This window comes from Urocampus carinirostris, chromosome 10, assembly GCF_059441175.1.
Source record: "Urocampus carinirostris isolate Australia breed hairy pipefish chromosome 10, RoL_Ucar_1.0, whole genome shotgun sequence".
Taxonomy (NCBI): domain Eukaryota; kingdom Metazoa; phylum Chordata; class Actinopteri; order Syngnathiformes; family Syngnathidae; genus Urocampus; species Urocampus carinirostris.
Window position 1 is genome coordinate 28,137,484 of NC_142358.1, and position 26,687 is coordinate 28,164,170.

At 39.5% G+C, this 26,687-nt stretch overlaps 1 protein-coding gene across 1 annotated transcript; it reads left to right on the plus strand.

Annotated features, from left to right (window-relative positions):
• The first annotated feature begins 2,317 nt into the window (after positions 1-2,317).
• On the plus strand, positions 2,318-26,459 carry LOC148358591 (uncharacterized). The gene is made up of 11 exons (XM_088346165.1): positions 2,318-2,459; positions 3,563-3,684; positions 7,280-7,304; positions 7,393-7,439; positions 7,550-7,700; positions 10,709-10,976; positions 12,292-12,397; positions 15,490-15,636; positions 15,779-15,839; positions 20,152-20,315; positions 24,519-26,459. Exons 1-11 carry the CDS (start codon positions 2,318-2,320, stop codon positions 24,540-24,542), a joined length of 1,257 nt encoding a protein of 418 aa, XP_088202291.1. The 3' UTR covers positions 24,543-26,459.
• The last annotated feature ends 228 nt before the right edge of the window (positions 26,460-26,687 follow it).

Sequence of the window (26,687 nt, forward strand, 5' to 3'; positions counted from 1 at the left end):
TTTTAAGCATATCAAATGGTTTGTTTGATCAATGCTACAATTATTTCTCAACTTCACAATTGTGTTTTGTGTCTTTAAAGGATTTCTTAACAGTATTATATTGTATGTTCCTGCACGGAGTCTGTGCTCGGAAAATGCCGGTCTACTGGTGACTCCGGGAGCCAAGAAGTCTGCAGGCTTGAGAGCGTTCTCCATCCGGGCCCCAGTGCTATGGAATGTCCTGCCTCCGGAGATAAGATCTGCAACCACAATGGAAGTTTTTAAATCAAGGCTTAAGACACACTTCTATTCCAAAGCTTATGATTGATGCCCACAAATAAACAGACTGAGTCATATCTGTTCTGTATTGTCCTGTCTTTTTCCGACTGCCTGCCTAGTGGTGATACAAAGGAGAAAGGCATTGTACATGAGTCAGCGGCCCAGCGTTTGACCTGAAGCATGTGAACGCCTGCATGGACCAGCTGGCAGAGATGGGAAGCTGCGTCGTGGCCGTCATAGACTTTCTGGACTAGTTTAAGGGCTGGGGGCGTCGCTGCTGTCATGCACTTTCCGGACAAATTTTCAACATGTCACCTAGTGATTACTATGTTTGTGTACTGTAAGTCTAAATGTAATTCACCCTGGTCATCCTGAAAGGGGGATACGACTTGTGAGGTCCCTTCTCAAGGTTTCTCTTTTTCCTCACGCTGAGGTTTTGAGTTGTTCCTTGCCCGCATGTTGGCCTAAGATCAGGTAATTGTATCATTGTAATCCTGTGCAGTCCTTTGAGAAATTTTTGTGATTAAGGGCTATGTAAATAAATTTGACTTGACTTGACTATGAGCCTTTTTGTCTAAAAATGACATGGACTCCATTTCAAAGTAAAGGTTAAGAAAACAACATTTTAAAGAATAATTTTACTACGCTACGATATGTATATTATTATAGAAAAATTAATTTTTTTTTACATGTTAAATGTTGTTAGTCAAATGATGAATATGCTGTAAAGTAGGCTCATTTATTTATCTGACTGTGCCTCACAAGACGTGAGTCTCACATCACCTTCCTACATTAACCTAGTATATATATTTTTTTATTCAGCTAGGTAATGAGAAACTGATGGGTCGGGACTCAAAAATGGGTCTCAGACCCATTTTCAGTGGGCCGCAGGTCTTTACTTTGGTAAAATAATGCTGAGAAGAATAAAAAAAACTGAGGGTCGATTACAATCCTTAACAGTAGATGGCGATAATCACCTGCTCCATCTCTTCTTCCTGTCCAGTCAATCTGCGCCATCCCGATAGTGTTTGAGAGGGACCACATCTCATTTTAATGTCATTTGGTTTGTTTTATTTCCTTCTTCGTCCCATAATATGTCCAGAGTAAGCCAGTGATCAGGGTGAAAAAAGTAGAAAACAGTGACAACAATGATTGAGTCAAAGAAGAAAACAATTGCAAAATATAAAAATGGTGTTTCTGCCATTGAAGCACAGCGGTAAGGTAAGTAAATGGTTTAAAAATACTGTGTTTTTATAGTATCACGGTTTAGTCATATGTAGTATTATTGTTTGGGGTATGGCTTTCTTTTAGTATGCGTCTATTTTAAAGCTGTTTTAGGGGGTTGCCTATAAACAATGTGGGGTAATATGTAGGGTACTTGAAGAAATTTTTGTTTTTTCTTAGAAAAAAAAGGGAATATATTGTACTATCTCTGTTTAAACTGCATTATCATTTTATTCCATACATTTGAGAAGTGCACATGTTTTCTTGATTTGGGTCGCAGCTTGTCATTTGGGTAGGATGGTGGTTCCTGAAGTCAGACAAGTGAAGAACCATAGGATTAGAAGTTAGTAAATTGGAGTTTACATTATTTTCTTGTTCGGTGTACAGTATGTGCCATTTTAATCGTAGCTAAAACGATGACAGACAGACAAATAAACAGACTGAGTCATATCTGTTGTCATTAAATTGAATCAAAAATGTAACAAAGAAATGTTTTATTGTTAATGTTTGCTGATGTTTTCATTTGAATGCTGTCCTACATGTCTGAGACTTGTTTGTTGTATAAGTGGAAATAATTTGAACATTTTGTGGTTGGTTTACGTAAACGCGTGCCTAACCTGCGTGATGGGTGGGCGGGGTTGGTGTCAGATTACCAGATTACCTGAAGTACTCGTGAACTAACTGTCATGTCAAGAAGAGTTGGATTGCCAGAAGTAGACTAATAACGTCTACGCTCTCGGAGTTTATGTATGTATTTGAAGGAAAGAGTATATTTTACTTAGATTCCTAACGCATGGTGTATGATTGTTGACATTTTATTCTCAAGTTCATCAAGATGAGAGGATGTTACAAACCACTGGAGGGCAAGGAGCTTGAGCACGGAAGACCAAACAGCGGAATTCCTCCAGTTCTTGAGCCGCAGGGGAACACCGCCGACTCGGATGCGCCTGCCTCCGGGTTGAGCGACTGGAAAACAGGTACGCTCACTTGGATCGTTTTCCAAACAATTGAAGTTTTTCATGACTGGGTTTTATGAGTCCCAAGGCACAACAATTTTTCCAGTTTTAACACCCTCCAGACACAACTAACATATAGAGTACATCGTAACAGAGATGCTAATAGATGTAGCATTTGAGCATTTGATTTACTGTATTTTACGAACTATAAGGCGCACCTAGAGACCCTAAATTGGCCAGTAACTTGAAAGTGCGCCTTATAACCCAGTGCTCCTTATATAAAACAGAATATAGTAGCATGAATGTGTGGTGCTTCGCGTTATAGTACCAGAGCCACAAATTCATAATTATCACTGGCCCAAATCACAATATATTGTATGCAACAAGAATCGAACCCAGTCTCCGCTTGTGCAACACCAGGGTTTAAAGTTTGTGCCATATTTCTAGATGGAAACATCACGTTGCGAAATGCGAATGTATATTTCCTGGTACTGACTCAGTTTGCACGCTGGACGTCGCATTTACTTTGCTCTTGTGGCCAGAAAGAGCATTTGATTTGCATTGATCATAACTTTTGATAGAAATGACCTGGAGACTTGCTTCGTTTTTGGACATTCTCCGACATTTATAACAAGGAGCGAAAGACCAAAACAGAAAGTCTGTCGACAAAATATTGTCCACGCTCTTATTGAGGCGCAGGTGAAGAAGTGGAGAGACTGTTTCACTTATCAGAATGAAGAACAAAATGCACTATGCAAATCAGTGTTTCCGGCACAGAGTAAAAATAGTGTGATCCTGGCATAGGCTCTAATGCCTTTTCATGATATCTTCTATACCACTGGTAGTTTAGTGGTAAAATGTCGGCGCCCTCACATTATTTCGCAATTTCTATAAGTGACACCGACCGATCAATTGTTGCACTGTTGCAAGTGTTTAAAGAGCCCATCGGTTATCAATGATAGCCCGACAGTTATACACAAAAAAGGTAGCTTTTACTGTAGTCTCAATATCATGTGCCCAGTAGTCACCTTATAGTGCAGATAATAGAGTCGTTTCTTCCTTTACATAGATTTAATGTGTTTGTTTTGATGTGTTCTGAAACCATTCTTCCCTCATCAATTTAGATCTGAAACACTGCGATGAAGACAGCAAGAAGGTCTACCTCGGAGTGCGCGTTAAAATGCCTGTTAAAGATTTGCTTCGAAACATCCGCATAGCCCAGGGCAGAGACCCTCACCATCTTCAGGTAACATTCACCACATTCTTGTATTTCAAGAGTTTATAGCTTGTTATTAAAAGCAAAATAATTGGTAATTGGTAATAAATTATGATATTGTCAAGGTTTAGACTAACCATGTGAGGAAAGGGACCCGAGGGAGGCTTATCCACACTGTTAGGGATGGCAGCAGATGGCCTCAGGATTGTTAGCCATTGAGCCACACCCTACCTGTGTGTGCCCCCGAGCCCCATTTACCCCATTCTACCCCTCAAATTATGAAACAATGAAATTATATAAATAAAAATGAAAAAACAACTGCAGAAAAAAAATGAAAAATGTGAAATAAAAAGTAAAGTATGTTACATCAAATAAAACTTAATAAAAATGATCAATTAAAAGCCATATCTACAGAATGGGTCTTGAGCCTCTTTTTAAAAATATCAAGGTTCCCCTTGGACCTGATGTCCAGTGGGCGGGTAGGTGATATTGATCCATTGACCACTAGGTTCAAAGGGGGTAATATTTTCTAGGTCTGTCTTGGGCAAGTACAACCTGGTGGCGCCCAACAAGCCTTAAACTGAACATTTGGGGAAACCCACATTCAACTTTATGTGTTCTGGAGGAACATGCTTCCACACTTACTAAGAAATGTCAGTCTGTGAGGTAGGAATAAAACCAGTTCTAAAGAGTACAAGAGCTACCTACCAGGTTTTCTCGTCTATTTAATAAAACGTGGTTATCGACTGTGTCATAGGCAGCCCTGAGATCCAGTTACACCAGAACATTAAGTTGATTAAAATCCATATTATACCTCACATCATTTTAAATATTTAAAAGGGAAGTCTCAGTACTGTAGATGAACCTAAATCCAGACTGAAATTTCTCAAAAATGCACTTTACTTCTAAAAAAAAAAGAATACAACTGAATAAAAAACACATTTCCTAAAACTCTGCTGAAAAAAAGTTGTAATTATTAAACATGCACAAATCTAAATTGCTCTTCTTCAGATGGGGCCTCACCACCTCCGTTTTAAAAGGCAGCAGGGTAAATGCCCGTCTGGAGAGAGCAATAAACTATATTAATAAAAAATCTGTTCCTCAAAGAATCCATAAAATGTCTTTAAAAGACAATTGGGAATTGGGTCTAAAAGTCAGGTTGTTGGATTGGGTGGTTGAAAACCCGACCATGTGTCCTTGCATCAATTAAGACAAAACCTTCCATTGTTTCCACAGGTAAAATCAATTATCCAATCAGTATAGATATTCCATTCTGACCCGGTAGAAAGCTGCACTTATCTTAGAAGTTTTACATCCGAGGTGGTCTGCAAAGTCCTCACAAAGAGCATCTATTGGCCTCAGTGGGGAGGTTTTTAAATTCACCTTTTGTTAAATAGTAGTAGCTTGCTGAACATTACGAGGACAAAATTGTTTATGGTTGATCTGGGGAGGATATTGTGGCCAATGTATGTTTATTTTGTCTCTAATATATCTCCTGATGACAGTTATATTGATAATATTCTTCCTAAATATGCATGAGCTAGTACATATACCATGCCGATAACAATCTTTTTTGAGGTACGGTATAATTGTGACGAGGGCAATATCAGTGTCGGATACCTTGTCCTGATATTTTAGCCATTATAAGGACAGTGTGTATTATTCATAACCATGCAGTGGTAAAACAAAACTTCATTTAAAAGTACAACATCTATATTGGCCATATAATCAGTGTTAGGCACGTTACTTTAAAGAGTAATTAGTTATAGTTACTCAGTACTTCTTCCAAAACCGAGTAACTGAGTTATTTTATAGTAAAATTAAGGTAACTATTTGTGTCCGTTTTTTTGTTGTTTTCTTAAACTTGTTGGATGTCAATGAAATTTTCGAAGCAGTATTTTAGTCAGTTGAATAGAGAAGAACAGACAGGTAGTTGTGTTATAGGACTATGTCACATTTATTGTACCTCACCAGCAATAGATTTATCTTACACTTGAAGTTCAACAAAAAGAAACAATAAACAATATGATAAAATAGCAATCAGTGGAAAACAATATAAAGTGTGCTTGATAAATTAAATCTAACTCGAATGGTCCGTTGAGGAGATGGGAATTCCGACTCTTTTTAGAAAACCGGATTTTTCAGCTTGACTCTGAATAAAGGGCCAGCTCTTCCGGCTCCCGCAACAGCTCTTGTTTTTGTTGTTTGATTCGTACATTACCCCGTTATTAAGTTTTATTATGAATAACTTAAAAAGGGTGAAATTAAAGCCAGGGTAACATGTAAACATTTACACTGAAAAACACAGGAAACAAAAATAAAAATATTCATAAATCAACAGACAAAAAGATAAAACATAAAACAATTTTAACCTTTTTATATTCAACAAAGTCCAGGTCAACAGCGCAGAATCCCTGGAAAAAATGCATTTTGACCAACCACAAGTGAAAAATAGAGTCTTTGAAAGAAACCTGCTCTGGATTGGTGGGTACCCGACTCCCACTACCAAGAGACAGCTCATAGAGTCGTTTTGTTCTCGAATGTCACGAGCCGGTTGCCGCTTTCACCAATTCGCCTTTTCTTTCGATGCATAGTAAATACTATATTCGTGGCTATCTGACTTTAAGGTATTTTTATCTGAAATAAGCGCAAAACCACGCCACTGAAAACAGCGTCAAGTGTGCAGAGACACACCAATGTTGGTGTTCTGCAGCCAAAGTAACATACCACTTTTGATAGTCAGTAACAGTAATGGCGTTGTAAGAACGGAAAAAATAATTAATTAGATTACTCCGTTGCTGAAAAAATAACACCGTAACGTAATGTTATTCCAAACACTGGTTTTAGTAAAGTACAATACTGTTTGCATTAGAAAAATTGCCATCTAGTGGTCGATGTTATACTAGGACTATTTGTAAAGATGGCTGCATGTTTCAGTGCAGCAGCTAATGGTTCTCCAGCTGGTTTTATACATCTTACCTTTTTCTTATTTATCTTACTTTCCCTTTTGGATACACCCCTGGCTAATATTACCAATACTTGCACCAGGAACCTATTGATCTGGAACTGAGGCTGGATTTTAACTTTTGGAATGATTTATACGGCACACACAAAATCTCATGGGACATCCAGAAGCCCGGATCTTCTTGGGTTGCCAGCTCGCTGAATGAGTACTAGAGTGTAATCAGTACTTAAAACTGCTGTGCTAGAAATAGATATTTTGTATTATTTTTGAAAAATCTTAATTAGGTTTGTGTTTTTGTCTGGCTGTCTATCCTTCTGTTATTTTAACATTTTCCTTTTTAGTCTGACTGTGTACAACATTTATGTTGGATTCTCCTTACCTAAAACAATAAGAAGAATATTTAAAAAGGAATCATTTTAAAAGGAAATACCTCTGATTTATTATACTTATCTTGGTCATGATTTTCGGGTAAAGAAGACTAGTCATTTCATCTGAAAGTAAAAAAAAAAGGATTAAGCAAAATGGGTAAATTAGTATAAATCATAATTGAAGGAAAAACATTTACAAATAAAATTTTATTTAAAGTGCTTTGTTAGTCACTTGTTATGAGCTACAATGAAAAAGAGGTACCAAAAACATATTTTCTTTATTCTTTTTTAGAACCCACTCCACAAACGAGTACAAGGTAAATATAAATGTCGGCAATTTTCTGATAATCGCTCACGTTTATTAGTTTTTTCCCCAACACGAATCAAACAAAATTTTGTTTTCAGGCGACAAGAAGCGACTCAAAACACGCGCTGCGAATCGAACAAGCAAGGTCAGTGAATGTGAAAGCTTCTCACATGTCTGCAAGTCGTGATAAAATCGTGACAATCATGAGAAAAGACTTAAGAGACCGCACATAGTTTGGCTGTTTTTCACTTGCAGAGAAAACGCCCCACTAATAGCCTGGAGGAGCTGGCAATCATCGTTGAAGTGCTGGAGGAGGATCTAAGGACCGGCACGACGAACACTTCCCATGTGAAAATGTCATCCCATAGCCTGCCGCTATCACATAAGTACAATTACGAACAAAATGGTAATTAACTATCGTCGCAATGTTTTTAGGGCTGCAAGTTATGATTATTTTATGAATTAATTAATCGGGTGATTTTTTTTTTAATTCATTATCATAAATCTATGAATCAAATTTCTAAAATCATCTTCTCCATTTAAATATTTAAGATTTGGACAAATCGAAAAGTAGTGCATGAAACAACAGAAAAACAGGCGTTTTTTTGTTCTTTAAAGCAGTGTTTTTTAACTGGTGGGTCACAACCAACTTTTGGATCGTGGTCCTTTTTTTCAGTGGTGCGTGAGGCTTTCCCTTGGCAAAATAATGCTAAGAAGAAAAAAAATCAGAAGGGGATTTACACCCCTTACTCATTCAGTACTATAATGTAAAAATATGTTTTCAGTAGCCTTGTCAGTCTCTGAAAGTCATGAGAAAAAGTTACCGGACACCAGGGCAGACAACTCTGAAAAGTTGCCTGCCCAGCCATAAAGTTGCTAGCCCCATTTTTCACAACTTGAAACACACTAAGACGACTCATTGCAACAAAAACCTTGTTGCAAAGTATTAAAGACTGATAATCAGAATAAATAACAGAACAACGCTTTAAAATTACGTTTATTATAAATCTACTCATAACATTCATAGCATGTACAGTGGAACCTCGGTTCTCGACCATAATCCGTTCCAGAACCCTGTTCGAAAAACTATTTGTTCAATCACCGAAATAGTTTTTCACATTAAAAGTAATGTAAAATCGTTTTAATCCGTTCCAACACCCTGAATGTTTACCATGAACGTAAACATGATGCTAACCCAGGCTAATCGCACGTTCGCGTTAGCGTAATCTTCCGTACGAAAGATTACGCTAACATGAACGTGTAAAAATAAAAAAAAGGATTATGAATAGGATTTCTTACCTTTGTGGTGGACGGTGGGGAGAGAAAAATCATCAAAAGTTTTTCAACCTCTTCCAAAACTTGCAGCAGTTGCTTGCTTATAGCGCTAACTTCCTCGATTTCACAGCCTCCTTATTCTTTACTATCGTACTGATCGTAGATTTAGCCATGCTGTATTCACTAAATTGATCGGAAATTCATAAACCTCTTTCATATTTAGCTATTATGTCTTTCTTAAAGGCAATAGTTGAACGAACAACTCGTCTTTTTTCACCCGTCATTCTTCGGAGGCATAATTAGGAGCTAAAACACCCGTAGGCTGCTCGGCATCGCACCCTAGCGTAACGGTGTTCGAACTCCGATTTTTTGACCGAACAGCGAAGCAAGAATTTCTCAAAATTTTTGGTCGAACACCGATTTGTCCGAACTGAGAGGCGTTCGAAAACCGAGGTTCCACTGTATATGACATTGCTGTTTTTCGTCTGCCATTAGTATATACCTGTATTTACTCATCTTCATTCATACAGTATTTGCGTTGGGTCGTCTGCCACGTGAACTCCTCTTTCCACGATGCTTTTAATGTACATTTATGTTATGTAGCGTCATAAATTGTGTTAGCTTCTTTTGAATATTTCTTCTGGGGCTGAGATTTTGGCTTGATTTCTGGTAAGGAAATGTCAGAGTGTGCAGTTTCCTCATCCGTGAACAAATGGAAATACAGGATGGTGGTCTTCCTGCTGGGCATTTCTGCCTGACGTGCCTCCTCCGGTGCCTTTGGAATGCTCGTGTGCCCTGAACACTCGGACCTGACTGGGGACCACCAGTCATTGATGTTTCGCTCCTTTAATCCTATGATATCTCCCTGCCAACCCCACTGATACCCTAGATGTTGCTTGAAGAACCCCAGTTCCTGTCATTCCTCCGCAGCCACAGCCAGAAGCTGCCTTTTTCCGCCTCTTCTGACAGCTCTAGTTGCTCTCCGGTTGCCAGCTCCTATGCATCCAGCAGGCGGGAGTTTGAGGAGCCCACAAAACCCCTGCACCCCACCTCCACTGGGCATACTGTAGTTTTGCAGCCCGCCTCCCTGCACTCGGCTGCCAGGTCTTCGTACTTCGCCCGTTTCCTCTCGTATGCTGCCTCTATTCCCTCCTCCCAAAGGACAGTGAGCTCAAACAAGAAGATAAGCAGGACATTGTGGGGTCACTTTTATGCGATGTCGGCTTATAAGCGAGTCTGTACAGTACTTGAAGTTGATAAATCCAAAAAGGGGAAACGCTTTCTCGATTTGGGATGCAGCTTGTCAATAGGGTGGAATGGTCGGTTCTGCAGTCGGACCAATCAAGAACCACTTGTTTAAGGAAGATGAGCTTTTGATACAAGGCCAACATGCAAATCTGAAAGCTCAGTAACATGATTTCAACATTAACATTTTTGTACTACGGTTGCTATAAATACTTCATTACATTTATTTATGGAGAACAATGTGAAGGACAAGTAAACATCACTACTATCACACGCTTTCAACCACTCTTTCCTTCAGAACTTTGCCGTGCAATGCAAAAATGTTAGCATATCAACATGCTCCTGGCTCTGGGTGACGCATAAATCGCGCCAGTCATGATGAAATTTCCCATCTCATTAGCTGCACCGCTTATCCTCAGTAGGGTCGCGGGGGTGCTGGAGCCCATCCCAGCAATCATCGGGCAGTGGGCAGGGGACACCCTGAACTGGTTGCCAGCCAATCACAGGGCACACAGGGACATACAATTCGCTCGCTCATTCACACCTAGGGACAATTTGGACCGGCCAATCCACCTGAAATGCATGTCTTTGGAATGTGGGAGGAAACCAGAGTGCCCGGAGGAAACCCACGGAAGCACGGGGAGAACATACAAACTCCGCACAGGAAGTCCGGTAGCTGGATTTGAACCCACACAGGAGGTTCCCAAGACCTTAGAACTGTGCCGCACACGCGCTAACCACTGCGCCACCGTGCTGCCATATGATGAAATTTGTTGCCAATAAATATAATAATCAATTTTAATCAATTTTATCGATTCCTTGTTGCAGTCCTAATTGTTTTAACTCAAAACACACAGCAATAACTTAACCAAACTCCATTTTCCTATTTACCAGGTTACAACAGTGATGGATCCAATGACATCATCCCAAGCCCCTCTTGTCATACCGCTTACTCACCAGGGTCAGCCGATAGCTGCCAAAGTCCGCCTCCTTTTAGCGTCATGACCACAAGTTTTCAGCCCACGTGGTCAGAGGACAGTTGGTTCACTAACAGCCCAATGTGCGGATCAGAGTTGTTTTGGGAACAGCTGCAGAAGGAAGAGATCCAACTGAAGAGCTTCTCTGACGAAACACTGTTGGCCACTGATCGACACGGCAGAACGTAAGTTAAGCCTACTGAAATATTTTCATGTAAGAAAAGAGAAGGTTCAGGCTCAGGAATGCTATAAGACAGAGGTCGGGAATCCTATCCACTCAAAGAGCCATGGAAGTCAAATATTTTGATATTTTAGGGGGGAGAGCCCCACCATACACTTAAGACAAAAATCAACAAACCCACCATACCTGCTCTCCAGGCAAAAGCTTATTCTCAGGCGCATTTTTTTCACTGTGGTACGTTTGATGATTTGGTAACATTTATGAAACAACAATAATAACAGAGCCTGTGTCCCATAAACACAGAAACCATAATTATTGTCGTAAGTAATGGATTCCAAAATACGTGTGAGCAGGCGGAGAGGATGCAGTTTATTTACCTTCAGTTATGTGACGAGGTCATAATTATAAGCTTGGGAATCAAGTGGTAATTATTCGTCGTCCATTTCGTTTGGTAGATGCAAATAAAGAGAGATGAGTTGGCTATGTGTGCAGAGATCCGCTCACCCAATCAACTTACTCTGAATGTTGGGCTGTTGGTTTTGTGTGTTTACAGATTGTTCTGTGGGTTTTCATCATAAAGTATCTCAACAATGAACGTACATTGTTTGATAGGCTTACATGAGAATTCCCTTGATGGGTTATATTAGCGTAACACTGAGACTGTAAGCTGTAGTTCTCTGCTCGATATATACTAGGCCAAACCAAAGACAATTTGTGTTTTTTCGGCTTCATTGTCTGTCTGTCTGTCTGTCTGTCAAAGCCATATCTCCCTTGTCTGAGGTGGCTAGAGTCTAGAACACACTCACATTCACCAAACATTCATTCCCCTTCGCTCTCTCCAACCTGACACAAAACATACAACTCACAGCACAGAGAGAGGTAATTTGCTGTGCTATGCAACCCTTCATAGGCAAACAGGCCCGACAGCATACACTGGTTTCCCCCCTCCGCATCATGTCCACTGACTTCCATGTTATCAAGGCCATGTGTGCGTTATCTGGTAGCCGCACAGCGGTACTCCGGTTTCATATCTATTAGAATCCCAAGGAAGAGAAGAAGAATAGGATGCCATCATCATACCTGCGATCCAGATGTCACAAAAAGAGCCATATTTGGCTCGCGAGCCATACGTTCCTGACTCCTGCAACCGCAAAAAAATACAATTTATACGTCTGTTTTTGTATCAACATTAAATTGATTTCTTGTAAGGAACTCTTGTTCAATAGAAATGTGGTGAGGTTCTACAGTTAAAAAAATACCATGTTAAAAGCTTAGTAATTATGTGTAGAGCATCATAATCCTTGTTTTTCTCTTTACAGAGCGCTACACATTGTGGTATGTGATGGAAGTAGGGCACTAGCCTACGCAATTGCCAAAAGGATGGCTGCACTCAACAGCTTAGACCTGAAAGACTCGGATGGAATGGTATGAATTACAAATAGCATCTAGAACAGGGGTCTCCAACGTGGTGCCCTGGGCACAGGGTAGCATAATTACTGTACCTCAGGTTCTGAAAATAGCTGACCATTGATTTTCTATTAAATAAAGCGTTATTTTCTAGTCAATTGGATTTCAAGCTGACATGAAGTTTTAGTGGTGGACTTAGCTTGACTAATTAATATTTACAACCTGGTAATAACATAGTAACAATATAGCAATAACATACATTATTTTAGAACTTTATTTGAAAATGTTACGCTAATAAGTAACATAAAGTATATTTCTGCTTCAAAAGGTTGGGCAACCCTGAAATGGATTTTCTTATTATACACTGAGGTTTTTGGGTTGTTCCTTGCCTGCATGCGGGCTTAAGATCAGGTAATTGTGCAATTTTGTAATTGTAATCCTGTGCAGTCCTTAGAGACATTTTTGTGATTAAGGGCTATATAAATAAATGTGACTTGACTTGACTTGGAGACAGAATAGTTCCTGTTTTGCATTATTCAAAAACGCATTTCTAGGTTTTACTTCTAGTGCAAGAGAGTACAAGTAGTAGACAGATGTAGTGTGATGATATTGATGATGTGTTTTATCAAGGAAATTATATTCTTACTTATTTTTGAGTATTGTCGATTCAGGAGATTTTATGACACCTACTGGTCAGAGAGTCTTGTGACGTATCTGGTAATGCACAGTCAGATTTACAAGTTTATCTATTCATCTACGATTGGCAGAGCAAGAAGCAATATTAAACAGTAGCAGAGAAAGAATTTGTTATTGTCTTACATTAGTTTATAAATAAATTCTATTTTTAATGTAAGCATCACTAGATAGGTAATCCGGCAGCATGGCGGCGCAGTGGTTAGCACGTGTGCGGCACAGTTCTGAGGTCATGCGATCAAACATCCTGTGTGGAGTTTGCATGTTCTCCTCGTGCTTGCGTTAGTTTCCTCTGAGCACTCCGGTTTCCTCCCACATTCCAAAAAAAACATGCATGTCAGGTTAATTGTCCCTAAGTGTAAATGAGCGAGTGAAATGTCTGTACCTTTGTGCCCTGCGACTGGCTGGCAACCAGTTCAGGGTGTCCCCTGCCCACTGACTGAAGATAGCTGGGATGTGTTCGAGCACCCCCGCGACCCTACTGAGGATAAGCAGTGCAGATAATGGATGGATAGATAGATAGGTAATCCTCCATTATGAAAAAAATCTATGCTATGAGAAGAAAATCCTGGATGCCTTGACTTGTTGTTAGCTTGCTTGTACTTATCACGAAATCTATTGCTGGAGGTGTGTGCCGACGTAGAGTCCTTGATCTCCTAATTGCACTTTGCCTTGAGGCAAGACAGTTGTGTGCCTCACTCTGCATCTGCTGATGCTCAGTAAAGTAAGACGTTACATCCTAATTGTATTAACAATAATCATTTCATAACGTGAAAATTCAACGATTGGTGATGTTTATTGAGAAAAAAATTTAAGACTGAATAAATATACTATTTAATATATTTTTATATTTGTCTACTTCCGTGTTGACCGGCTGTGCCTCAACTATCACCTCCGATTGCAAGTCACTGTCAGACATATTTACGGGCAAAAAACAAAGCTTACTTCTTATTTTAATTTTGAAAATGTTTAGAACTAGAGTCATTCTCTAAACTCAATAGCAATCTTAAGAAATCATTCTAATAACCTTAGTTTTTCGACGGTACAACCAAGCCCCGATTTACGTGAAATCAAGATATTTCGATGCGCACGTTTCAAAGGTGCGACTGGGAGTGGGCAATTTTCCACGGCGCACCTGCATGCATCTTATTTTTCACACGAACAAACTAACGTCATCACTCGCAATCCAGAAATGAATTTCTAGTTTAGCTACAATTGGGACTAATTATCAATTGATACTGATCCAGGAGAATATTACAGTTGCTGTACAACTGTCTGCTTTGGCAAATAGTTCATAAATACAGACGATTCCCTGCGTCAAACCAAACAAAGTCTTCTTACCTACCAAAACACACCAGTTGTAACACTACTCTAAAGTGTAGTTTTGATACCAAAAACAAATGGAGAACTCTAAGCAAGCAGTTGAAGGTTCAATTATCCGGCTCCATGACCTATGGAGTCAACACAATGAAAAGCACAACATTGTCTAGGTAATGAACAGGACCGGCCCAAGCCTTCAAGGAGCCTTAAGCAAAATTAGGTTTAGGGCCCCATATTACTTGATAATTTATATACCTAGTAGAACTCATTCCATGTTCTATTCTAGGGGTGGGCAACTATTTGGAGTCGGGGGCCACATGTGACATGTTATACTTCTTTTGAAATAGATTACTTTCGTCAAATTGGTTTTGAAACCACCACAATTAGATCAAAATAGTATATTAGGTCACTGTTTTAAGCACTTCGTTTGTTATTTAGTTTTGAAGTATTACTGTAGTTTTTTATTTTTGTTTTTTAGTATTTCTATAGTCAGATTTTTATCAAAGTTTTTTGTAGTGTTACTGTAGTTTTTTTGGGGTAATAATTTTGTAGTATTTCTGAAGTATTTTTACATAGTATTTCTATAGTAGTATTTCTGAAGTACTTTATCTGGATTTCGAAAGTAGATTTTTGTTGTATATGTGTAGTATTTTTGTATTATGACAGTAGTTTTATGGTTATATTATATTTGTAGTTTTAATGTAGTATTATTTTATTTAGTATCTGTGTATTATCACTGTTGTATTCTATAATATTTCCGTTTAAGAATGTGTGTTGTATATCTGTAATATTTTTGTAGTAGAGTGTTACTCTAGATATATTTTTGTGATATTTCCGTCGGATAATTTTAGTAGTATCGTTCCAGTATTATTGTATTGGTATTTTTTTTAGTCTTTCAGTAGAAGTATAATTGATGTATTTACAAAGCAGTATTTCAGTAGTCTTTTTGTGACAACGGGGACATCGTTGGTACCCCAAAAAGTGATCCACTCTTGGGCCTCCCCTAGTAGATACGGGGCCATAAGCAGCCCCTTAGCTCGTTTATGCCTTGGAACCGGCTTTGGTAATGAAAATTCTCTTGTCTTTTCTATTTCCAGACTGCCCTCCTCCACGCAGCCAAGAACAATCATCATTTGATCGTAAAAGATCTGATCCATTTAGGTGCCTGTGTCAGCCAAACCAACAACGCAGGGAAATCCAGCCTCCACCTCAGTGCTGAGAAAGGATTCATCCAAGTGCTTGAGGTTAGAAACTTGCTTTTAGGGAATCAATTGCATTATTAGCACTGATGCTACATTGTGAGAGATCCTCTACAATTTAAAGACCTTAATTGGGTTTATTTTAAACAAACAGGACAGGCTACATCTCATTTTCTCTTTCTTTTAGGTTCTGAAAAGTGTTATGATGAAAGGTGTGTACATTGACGTTGAAGCTACCGATAAATACGGTGAGTCCTCTTCCAAAAACCCTATAAAGACATTTTTACACTTATATGCTTTGTAATATGAAATCTTCAAAAGAATGTGCTGATATTGGCATTGTGTGCCTAACTGGTTGTTTATGTTATTGAAACAGCATTTGATTATCTCAAGGGTGGGGTGGGTTGTTTGAGGTGTCCTTAAAGAGATGAAAGAAGAACATTTTCTCCATTAAGTTTGTGTTGACTATGACCAACTGAGTTCAAAGAGCCTTTCTAATGTTTTTCCCACCGCGCCTATTCGCTGTTATCGTACTTTTATCAGAGCTGTTCGGGACTCGCAACAAATTTGGAAGCAGCGAAGGGGGGTAGAGAGTGATTTCATCCTGTTTCTTGCGGTGTTCAATTAGTGTAACATGAAAATGGTGAAAGTAAGAATGGGACCGTTTTAAATACAGTCCAAACCCCAACCCAAACCCTTTATTCGAGTGTGTCTGAGAAGTGCATGTACTTGCAGACACCAAACACAAAAGGAACTGAGTCACTATGACCAGTTTTAAATATATTGTCAAGGCCCGGTGCCAAGGCTCGCAAAGCAGCCTCTATAGATGTATTTGCTGACTACCGTTAATCCACCAGAGAACATTGGGGAAACCCATCTTGGTGCTATTTTTACTTAAATTACAAGTCATGAGCGTGCTGTTTAAAGCAATATGAAGAACACAAAATAAAAAATACCCCCTAGGTGTCTTTATGGAAGGATAGAAGCTTTAGCCCCTTTCTATAATATGTTTGGAATCTAAGAGCAAAGTTCCCATATTTAGGTAAACATTTTTATGGAAAAATAAAAATAAAAAGCAGAAACTTTTAAACCATTGAATCAATCATTTAAATTAGTGTTTTTAAACAATTTTTGTACAATTGATAAACACTACAAGAGATTAAATCTTATTAAATATTAGAGGAGAAGAAAAATACTGGGGATAAGAAACCCTCAATAACCTTTTATAAAAATTAAATCTTACATCCCTGAATCATATTTTAATTGTGGGCCAACCCCAGCCATACAGCCTAAGGCACAATTTTTAGGCCTTTTATTTCCTAGTGAGAATGTTTTTTCCACCATGTGGCTCCTGATCTAAAGGAATCCCCACAAGTTGGATTGACTTGAAACACTACTCTGGCAACAACTTAAAGTGTAAGTCAACCCAAAGTCATATTATGTTCTATTACTTCCCATTAATTAATTTCTAAAATGTAGATTGAGCGAAAAAATTAAAAGCGATATCACAGTTGCTACAACCAATCACTGCTCTGCTTCAGAAAACCAGTGGGTTGGTCATTCCCAGCAAGCTGGCTGACTGGTCTTATTTTTATTGGCTAAGTAGCTAAATCATCCCCATCATGCTAGACTTAATATCATTAGGCTATTCTTCGGTTTGATATTTGCTTCAATACTAAAAGATGATGTTCCAGCCACCGTATGACTTTCCTAAATAATGACATTTTTAGTGTCATTGCACTGTTTTGAAATTGAAATTGGCACAATGCACAGGAGAACATGGTTTTGCAAAATTGAATGATATCTGATCCATATTTTGCTTTTGGATACTGGTTAATCTGTCAGGACCAGAACGGAGACAGGACCCACTTGTGTTACATTTCTCTCAGTTTTATTGGGAAGAAAGGAAAGGATTGCACACACGATCCAGTGATCGCTGGTTGCGGGAAGCAAGTAGCTCTGAACGCGGAACTGGCACTTCGGTGGCGAGCAATGGCGGTGTCGGGAACGGAAAAAACGGGTCAGTAGCCGGGACAGGAGAGTAGACGTGGTCAAGATCAAAAAACGGGTCGAAGCCGGGAAACATACGGGAGCAAAAAACAGGAATGAGTCAAGGTCGAAAAGCTTGCCTAGAGTAAACTGAGGTTTGCAGACGGACTGACAACAGGGGACAGATAGAAGTGGGTTTGAATAGGGACAGAGAGTCAATCAGAGTCCGAGGCAGTTGGCGCCAAAAGAGCGGGCACAGGTGAAGCATATCGGTAATCCTGACATAATCATGTGCAAAAGCTGAGAAGACAACAACTATATGAATCGTATAAATCCTAAAGAACGTAAGTTCAAGTTGCACAGTATATTTGCACATGACTAATATTTAAATTGGGAATATTGTCTGTGAACTTTGCTATTGGCTGGCAACCAGAACACAAAGTCAATTTGTCTCTGGCGTTAAAAACGACTGGGAATAGCACCAGAACCCCTTCCATTCCTGTTAAGAAAACAGTTAGATGGACTGATGTCCACGCAGTAATACTGTAATTCAGATTAAAATTTGGATTCAAACGCACATGTGTAACTCACATGCATTTTAGTTAGATAGATAGATAGATAGATAGATAGATAGATAGATAGATAGATAGATAGATAGATAGATAGATAGATAGATAGATAGATAGATAGATAGATAGATAGATAGATAGATAGATAGATAGATAGATAGATAGATAGATAGATAGATAGATAGATAGATAGATAGATAGATAGATAGATAGATACTTTATTCATCCCCGAAGGGAAATTCACATTTCCAGCAGCATCCCTGAGCTGAGAACAATACAATAATAAAGCAAAAAGAATACAAATACAAATACTCAAATAGTTAAGATAACAGAATGACATAATAATATTGACAAAATGACAAAACAATGTTTCCAATACATAGAAATATTCAGGCGGGCTGCCAGGGTTTGAATCATCCCGCCAGAGTCTCATAAACTTGTATTATCAAAAATTGCGATAATATTTGTAAATATTTCTAAACTTATTTATCAAAGAACTTTTAGATTTCTCATAATAAAAATTATTGCACATTATGTAGTGCTACGTATGTCTGTCTGTTGCTCCACACTTGCAAAGATGACATTAGTTTGTTGCCTTTTTTTGTCCCGCGCCGCCTGCGTTGTGCCTGAACTGCTGGGTAAAAGGGGAATTCAGCACTGAGCGTTCTGTGCAGAAAACCTGCCTGGCGTCTCATTACACTCCTGGTGTTCTCAACGGAGCGTAAAAATACGTTGCTGCCACTGCAAGAAGTTAGAAAAATTCCCTCAGTGCAGGAAAACACTTTTTTGGACTCGGGCCCTAATTTTAACTCATAGATTGGGCATGACAATAACCTCCTGTAAACCATAGAAGAAGAACTGGCACCCTTTCCTAGCAGCAATCTCAAATGTAGCAGTACTAGAGGTAAGATCGGGCCTAAAAAAATCCTGCCTGACCTGACCCACGCGTATATTAACCCAAACCCGCCCAAACCTGACGGATTAACTTGATTTGACAAACCGAGCCCGAAGTAAACCCGAAGCTTTTCATATTTGGTCGAAAAGCAGAAAGAAGTTTGTAAAGCTTGTCAGCTATTGGCCAGAAGCGGAAATGACGTCTGTCTTAAGCAATGTAGAGGCGATTTGGAGTCAAACTAATAGTTTGGTAAGCATGTTCTTTATGATACAGTTGGCTGAATGATAAAACTTCGGCACAGAAGTAGACATTTAGTGTGTTACTCAAATAAAAGTACTGTTACTTCAGAAAAATATTACCCGAGTGGAAGTAAAAAGCAGTCATCTAAATACTTATTTGAGTAAAAGTAGGAGGATGCGGTGCAGATCCTCCACGAAGGATAAAATAAGGAAAAAAAAACTGTGAGAATGAGAAAAGCCCGGCCTGGCCCGACTTAATGATTGACATTTTAAGCCCGGCCCAACATCTTACCTCTAAGCTGTAATGATATTAAATAGTGTAATTGGCCAAATAACCAACAAGAGTATTGGATTTGTTCGAATTTCAAACCAATATTGGTTATTTGGTCCGTTTACTTGCTTATAAAATACCTTAAAATAGTACAGTACTGGCATCGTAACTACACCAGTTAGTTTTAATATAATTAGCTGACAAGCGGGTTTTTAATTTTTTTTTTTTATATAAAAAAAACTCCTGTCTCTGTTATAATGCTTTGTGGGTGTGACTTGTTTTCTGTGTCATTGGCTTTCATAACTAGTATATTTATTTTAATTCAGTTGTTTACAAGGGCACACATTCATCATAGGTATGGCTTTTGATTTTGCTCTAAAAAAGCACCAGGATCTCAAATAATTCTTCGGGAAACACTGGGAAAAAAAAAAAAGTTTATGAAAGCCTAATTCTTAAACTGTGAGTCAGATTGACATGTAAATCATTTTAATAGGTGCTCATGTTCCTCGAGCATTCAGTGGAATTTTTAAACGCCCTTGCGTGTCTAGGCATTCATGTATGTAATAAATGTACTGTATGTATTGTATGTGTTTCTAGGAATGAGCGTTCTTCAGTGTGCCTCAGTGGCCCTCAAGGCGACTTTGCAGCGGCTGGAAATGAGCAAGAGCCTCAATCACACGAGACTGCACATGCTCCGCAAGGAGCAGCTCCTTGAGACTCTGGAGTGTGTGCTGCAAATGGCCAGCTACTCCCATGTCATGGTTTGTACCAGTTCATATTGTTTTATTGCCTTTGGATACAATCCTTGGCGATATATGTAATGTTTTAGATTATTTTAAAGCAGTGAAACTTCTTGCGCTTCCTTAATTCACTCTTGACCTTGCTTAGCTCCGTACCTCTCCTTTTGTTTTCTCACATAGTGCAACATGGCTATTGCTAAGGGTGGGCGATTCTTTCAGAACTTGTGGCAGCCGTTGGACTGTATCCAGCAAATACAGCACACATTTATTAGGCTCTGGCGGGTACTTCCACAAACGAGATTAAATCGTTCCAGGATTTATATCGTATCTAAAATGTAACCCATTTCCCCCATAAGAAATAAATAAAGACCAATAAATCTGTTCCAGCCTTCTCAAAATCATCCAAGGTAACCCTTGATAGCTATAAAAAATATCCCTATCAGTAAAAACACATTCAAATAGTAATTGATCATAGAAATATAGTAGTAAGATAAATACAATGGTATTGACTGAATAAAATGTGAGTTTATTATGAGGAATTACCTCGTAGGAAGTCGGCTTGAATGAGCGCGGGTTCTCTGCATGGTACACCAACAGTGGATTTAGTCTGTATTCACCACTGGCATTAGCACATTAAACTTAGATTTGATCAATAGTTGCCAACACAATATTTTGATAATGCAACAACACACCCAAAAACAAATAACAACAACAAAAAAAATAAAAGCCTCACAAGGGGACAGTCAAAGTTAATAATTTCATATTTAATATTTCTACTAACTGTATCTAAAGAATTGGAAAATGTTAAGAATGATTGTGTCATGCTCGTCCAAAATAAAACGTATATTTAGTTATAATTTCTCAAAATTGGTGGGAACCCGTTGTCAGGACCAGAACAGAGACAGGACCCACTTGCGTTGCATCTCTCACTAGTTTTATTGGAGGAAAGAGAAAGGGTTGCGCCCACGATCCGGTGATTGCTGGACGCGGGAAGCAGGTCGCTCTGAACACGGAAGTGGATCTTCCGCACGCGAGCGATGGTGGTGTCGGAAACGGAAAAACGGTTCAGTAGCCAGGACAGGAGAACAAAAACCTGGTCGGGATCGGAAGCGAGTCGTAAGACAATGGAGAGTAGACGTGGTCAGGGACAAAAAGAGGTCAAAAGGTAGAGTAGACATGGTCAGGATCAAAAACGGTTTGAAGCCGGGTGACAGGCGGGACCAAAAAACAGGTGGGAGTAAGGGTCGAAAAAGGCTTGCCTAGTGTTAACTGAGGTCCGCAGACAGACTGACCACAGGGGATGGATAGGAGTGGGTTTGGATAGAGATAGGGAGCCAACCAGAGTCAGAGGCAGTTGGCGCCAAAGGAGCGGGCACAGGTGAAACACATCAGGTAATCATGACACCCGTAACCTCTGTCATAGCCAAATCTTCGCCCTTAAATTGCAATATTAATGACGCACAGGTAGAGGGTGATTGTTTAGCCAATCAGAATCCAGAACAATGACACGCGATGAGAATCCACGAAGTAACGAAACAAGAAAAAATAAACTGCGATACAGCAAAAATGACTGTACTTGAAAAATGACTATGTATAATTATCTATCATCATTTACCTTACTGTCAGAACCTGAAAATATACAGGACCCAATCGCGTGACGTTCTCACACAAGCCTTTTATTTTATGGGAAATGGGGAGTCATGCACGTTAAGAAGGCGTGAAAGGACAGGAAGCCAGAGACCGACGAGATCGAATCAGGGGAACGAAAATAAAGACGAGAAACTAGACGGGAACCAAAACTGGAGAAACCAACCAATAGGACAAAAATAGACGGAAAACAAAACTGGAACCCGAAATTAAACAGTACAGAAATAAAGGGGAACAATACCAGTCTAGAGATATCACAGGAAAACAGGACCAAGTCAAAACCAACGTCTTGTGGGGCAGAAGTTCGTGACTGGCTGACACTGAAACAAGAGAGCTCTGAGCTTTATATAAACAGAAAGTCAATCTCTCAACGAGCTGCAGCTGGCACCACATGGGCGGGGCCAATTGGACACCATGGCAACCGTGACAAACACGGGCGGGACCAATTGGGCACCATGGCAACCGTGACACACACGGGCGGGACTAATTGGGCACCATGGCAACCATGACACACACGGGCAGGACCAATTGGGCACCACGGCAACCGTGACACACACGGGCGTGGTCAATTGGGCGCCATGGCAACTATGACACATACATTTGCTGTCATGTGAAAAAAAACTCCAAATTTCATTTTGTCAAGAAGATAATAAAACATTAGGATTTAGTATGGAAAATTTTGAAAATTCTTATTAATGAAGAAAAAGAAAAAACATTAGGGGACTTACTTTAAAGCATAATTACAGCCTCAGTCAACTCATTAGTGATGCACATGCAAGTACGTGCATTTCCCTGACACACATAGATGAACTCTTCTTTCTTATCTTTCTCTGGATTTCGGTTGCCGTTTGGACTGTACTTAAATTGGGGCTCTTATTATTTTCCCCATGTTCATGCTACACATACAAAAAACCTGCGGGGAAGAGTCTGAAGTCACTCACCAGCATTCCCCTCTGCCCCCATTCCTTGAACCCAATGTGTTCAGGCCCGAACAGCTCTGATAAAATAAGATATAGGCAGATAGGAGCAATGGAAAATAATGCATAAGTGTTCTTAAGAGGGCGTTATCAACACATACAAAATAGAGGAAAATATTGATTTTTCAATTTTTTAAGGACCCCCCAAACGACGCACTGTCAGGACCAGAACGGAAACAGGACCCACTTGCATAAAGTTTTATTGAAGGATCGTGGAAGGGCTGCGCCCACGATCCGGTGTTCCCTCTCATACTCGGCTTGTGATCCGAACACGGAAGTGGATCTTCCGTAGCGAGCTATGGCAGTGTCAGGGGCGGAAAATTGGTCGGTGGCCGGGATTGGGAGAGCAAGAGGTGTTCAGGGTCGGAAACGTGTCGTAAACCGGGACGGGAGAGAAGACCTGGTCGGGATCAGTAACGGATCGTAAATCGGGACGGGAGAGGAGACGTGGTCAGGATCAAAACGTGTCATAGCTGGAGACAGACAGGAGCAAAAACTGGGACAGGCGTGAGTCAGGGTCGAAAAAGGCTTGCCTAGTATACAGGGAGATGGACTGACAACAGGGGATTGACTGGACTGAGTTCAAATAGTGACAGGGAGCCAATCAGAACCCGCAGCGGGTGGCGCCAAATGAGCGGGCGTTGCTGAGTCATATCAGTAATCATGACACGCACCTCAACTTCCAAATGGATTTTCTTTTAATAGTAGATTTGATTTTGGACCAAAACATCATGCGATGCCTATTTGTCTAGCCCTTAATCACAAGAAGTCTCAAAGTGCTGTACAGCAATAGTCCCCTGATCTAAAACCTACATGAGGGCAAAGAAAACCCAAAACCTCTGCATGAGAAAATTAAGAAACCTTGACTCTGGGTGATATTGTATTTGCCAATGTTAAGAGCAGTATTTAAGAACAAGTCACGGCATTTAGAGAGACCAATAATTAGCCAACCCTACATTTGAATGCTCTACCATTAGTAACCAGTTCATTTTATGCTTGACAACATGGCCATGTTTTTCTTAGAATTAGTTAAGCGTGTGAAGGGTAGGACGGGGTTTAGTAGATAATGTGTTTTCATAGTTAACGTTTTTTGTTTTTTTTTATTACTTCATAAATGGTTTCTGATGACAGTCATAAGCCTCCAGAACAAAGGTAATGATCTATGAGTTACAAGCAGCCTCAAATGTTTTGCTTTTTAATCGTCAATATTAGCATAAGCTCACATGAGCCCTAGGTGTTTTTTCAGATGTGACTAGCGATAAGAGCCTTCGCATGGATGTGGAAAAATGTCGTTCAATTATATACCTCAAAAAAGTCACAGAATTCCCATAGTAAATATGCCAACCTCGTTAAATTGTATCTAATTCATTCCGAGTACTTCCCCTTAAAAGTTTTTACTAAGAATGTTTTCCGAACAAAAACTTTCCAGACACCCAAAGCGGCACGTAACGATTGGATTTGTTCCTTGCCAATACATGCCGCGGTAGTCATTAAGTTCGGCGAGTCGAACAGCATTGTGATGTTAACAAACACGCTAGTTGTTGAACAACCAAAACAGGCTATTCGTCTGAAAAGTATTTTCTCTTTGTTCTTTCCACAGGGAAGCTGGCGTACCATCGCTTAAACTGCAGCATCAGCTCAGTAGAGACCCGACAGTAATGTTCTGAGTATGAACGGGATGGATATGCGAAGGAGACCGAAAAGAATAGTCTCCTCGCATGACTTCTGTCCTGTTCCGTAAAAGCATCTGAGATTGTGTCGATCTTTCAAATCTTCACAAAGTTTAGGTGCCCATTAACTGGTTTCTATGAAACTTCTTGGTTTGTTACGCTAAAGTAACAACTTGTCTTTGGTGTGTGTGGTCCAGTTGCGTTAGAAAGTTGTTTTTACCACTCGGTCAAGTAGGGGCGGGTGATACTGGGATTTTTAATATCCATCCGATCCAAGTAAATACATGGTAGTATCAATCCATACCGATACGTTTTCCCTGGAAATGTCTTGATCTATGAATAATTGAACCCTCCCTCATGAGTTAGTTTAGTGTTATGATGAACACAGCACCAAGATTTTAGGCACAGTATGAAAAAATAACTGGAAAAATATCTGTTATAACTGTTTCAGAACAAAAGCCAAGAGAGTGATATATAATGGAAGCAATGTAGCGAAAATACAAATATAACAACGTCAACCATACTTTGCGCTGCACAAGATTTTGAAAATAAAGTCAAAAAGTGCGAATAGTGTAAATATTAACAATCTAAAAACCTTTAGAAGTATAAAAATTACAACAACTGTTACTGATCAAAACTCAAGTGAGTCAAACCAATAATTCAGCAATGAAGCAAACAAGCCTTTTTGGCTCTGTTGCCATAGTGACAACTGATTTACAGGTTTTTGTTCAGGAACAGTAACAAGTTAACATTTTTCGTTGCAGCTCATTGCTCTCCTTAGTGTGGACCTTTTTCACGTGTTTATGTAAATTTGCTACAGAAGAAGACCACTTTACCACAAAAATAGCTCCCGTTATTGTCGTTTACTGTTATCAACAAAAAAAAAAGCACCGCGCTTCCTGTTTACTTCAGTCAAAATTAGCTTTTGATACAGGGGCAGGCATAGATTTGGCCCTCTCTTCTGCCTGGCAGGCAAGATGCAGCACGAGGCCAGGTAGGGAGAGGTGCTAAAATGGTGCCTGTCAGTCACACCAACAGGCATAAACTTAAAGAGTGGCCGAGGGCGCTGGTGAGAGCGAGATCAACTGCGCTATCTACATGTAGAAACAGAACTTTGAGGATAGTGGTGGAGGGGTGAGTTATCGATCCCAGGACATAAGTGTCACTCTGATCCAAATACTAAGTTTCTAAAATATCGATATTTGGATCGATCCGCCCACCCCTCCTGTCTCGGTAATTGTCGCGAAGTGTATTTGATATTGTCTTTAGCTGGGGTTACAAATCCACGATTTGGGACCCATAAAGTTTTCGAAAAGAAACGTTTAAATCGTTTACCCTTCAAACAAGTGAAAATTTGTCAACGGCAGATCATTCAATTGTCTACTGAAATAAACCACATTGAATCTGTGATACCAGCTGGTACACTTTTGGGAATTTGGCAAAGCAGAGTATCAGATTACTTTCAGCTGACGTGATCTTGTTGATAAAGCTAAGTCGAATGTTTTTACTAGCTTGTTTTAAACCACGTCGTTTTCGTCTTTATACGCTACTGGATCAAAGTCATAACTGTGTATGAAAGGCCTTTTATACTGTATATTCAGTGTTGAACATGTTTATTGGAGTTATATTTTTGTCAAATCTGTGTTTCATGCACTCAAAGAGACACTGTGTAGTATTTGACCGCTCCATGTCGCTGTGCTCTGTAGTGCAACCCAAACCGAGTGCTACAAAACATAAGGAAGAATACAAACTAAAGAGACACAAAGTGAGCAAATCGTACCATTTTTTCACCCAGCTTTTCACAAGGCTTTTGGTTTTTGTGCGTACCCGTAGGGTACCTTCTAGATGGGTGTCATGTTACACAAAATATATATACACATTTTTTAAGTATTTAAAAAATGTGGGTGTTCTGTGTCCTGACTCGCTCATCAGTCCCTGAGAGAGTAGTATTTGGTAGTAAATAAGTAAATGTTTACATTTACAGTATGCTGTAATTTGTAAATCTCATCTTTGAGCTTGTAAAGGGCTTTCTTCTTTGAGTACAGTACAAAAGAGTATTGGATTGTATGATCATTTAAAAGGAAATTAGTTCAGGGGTT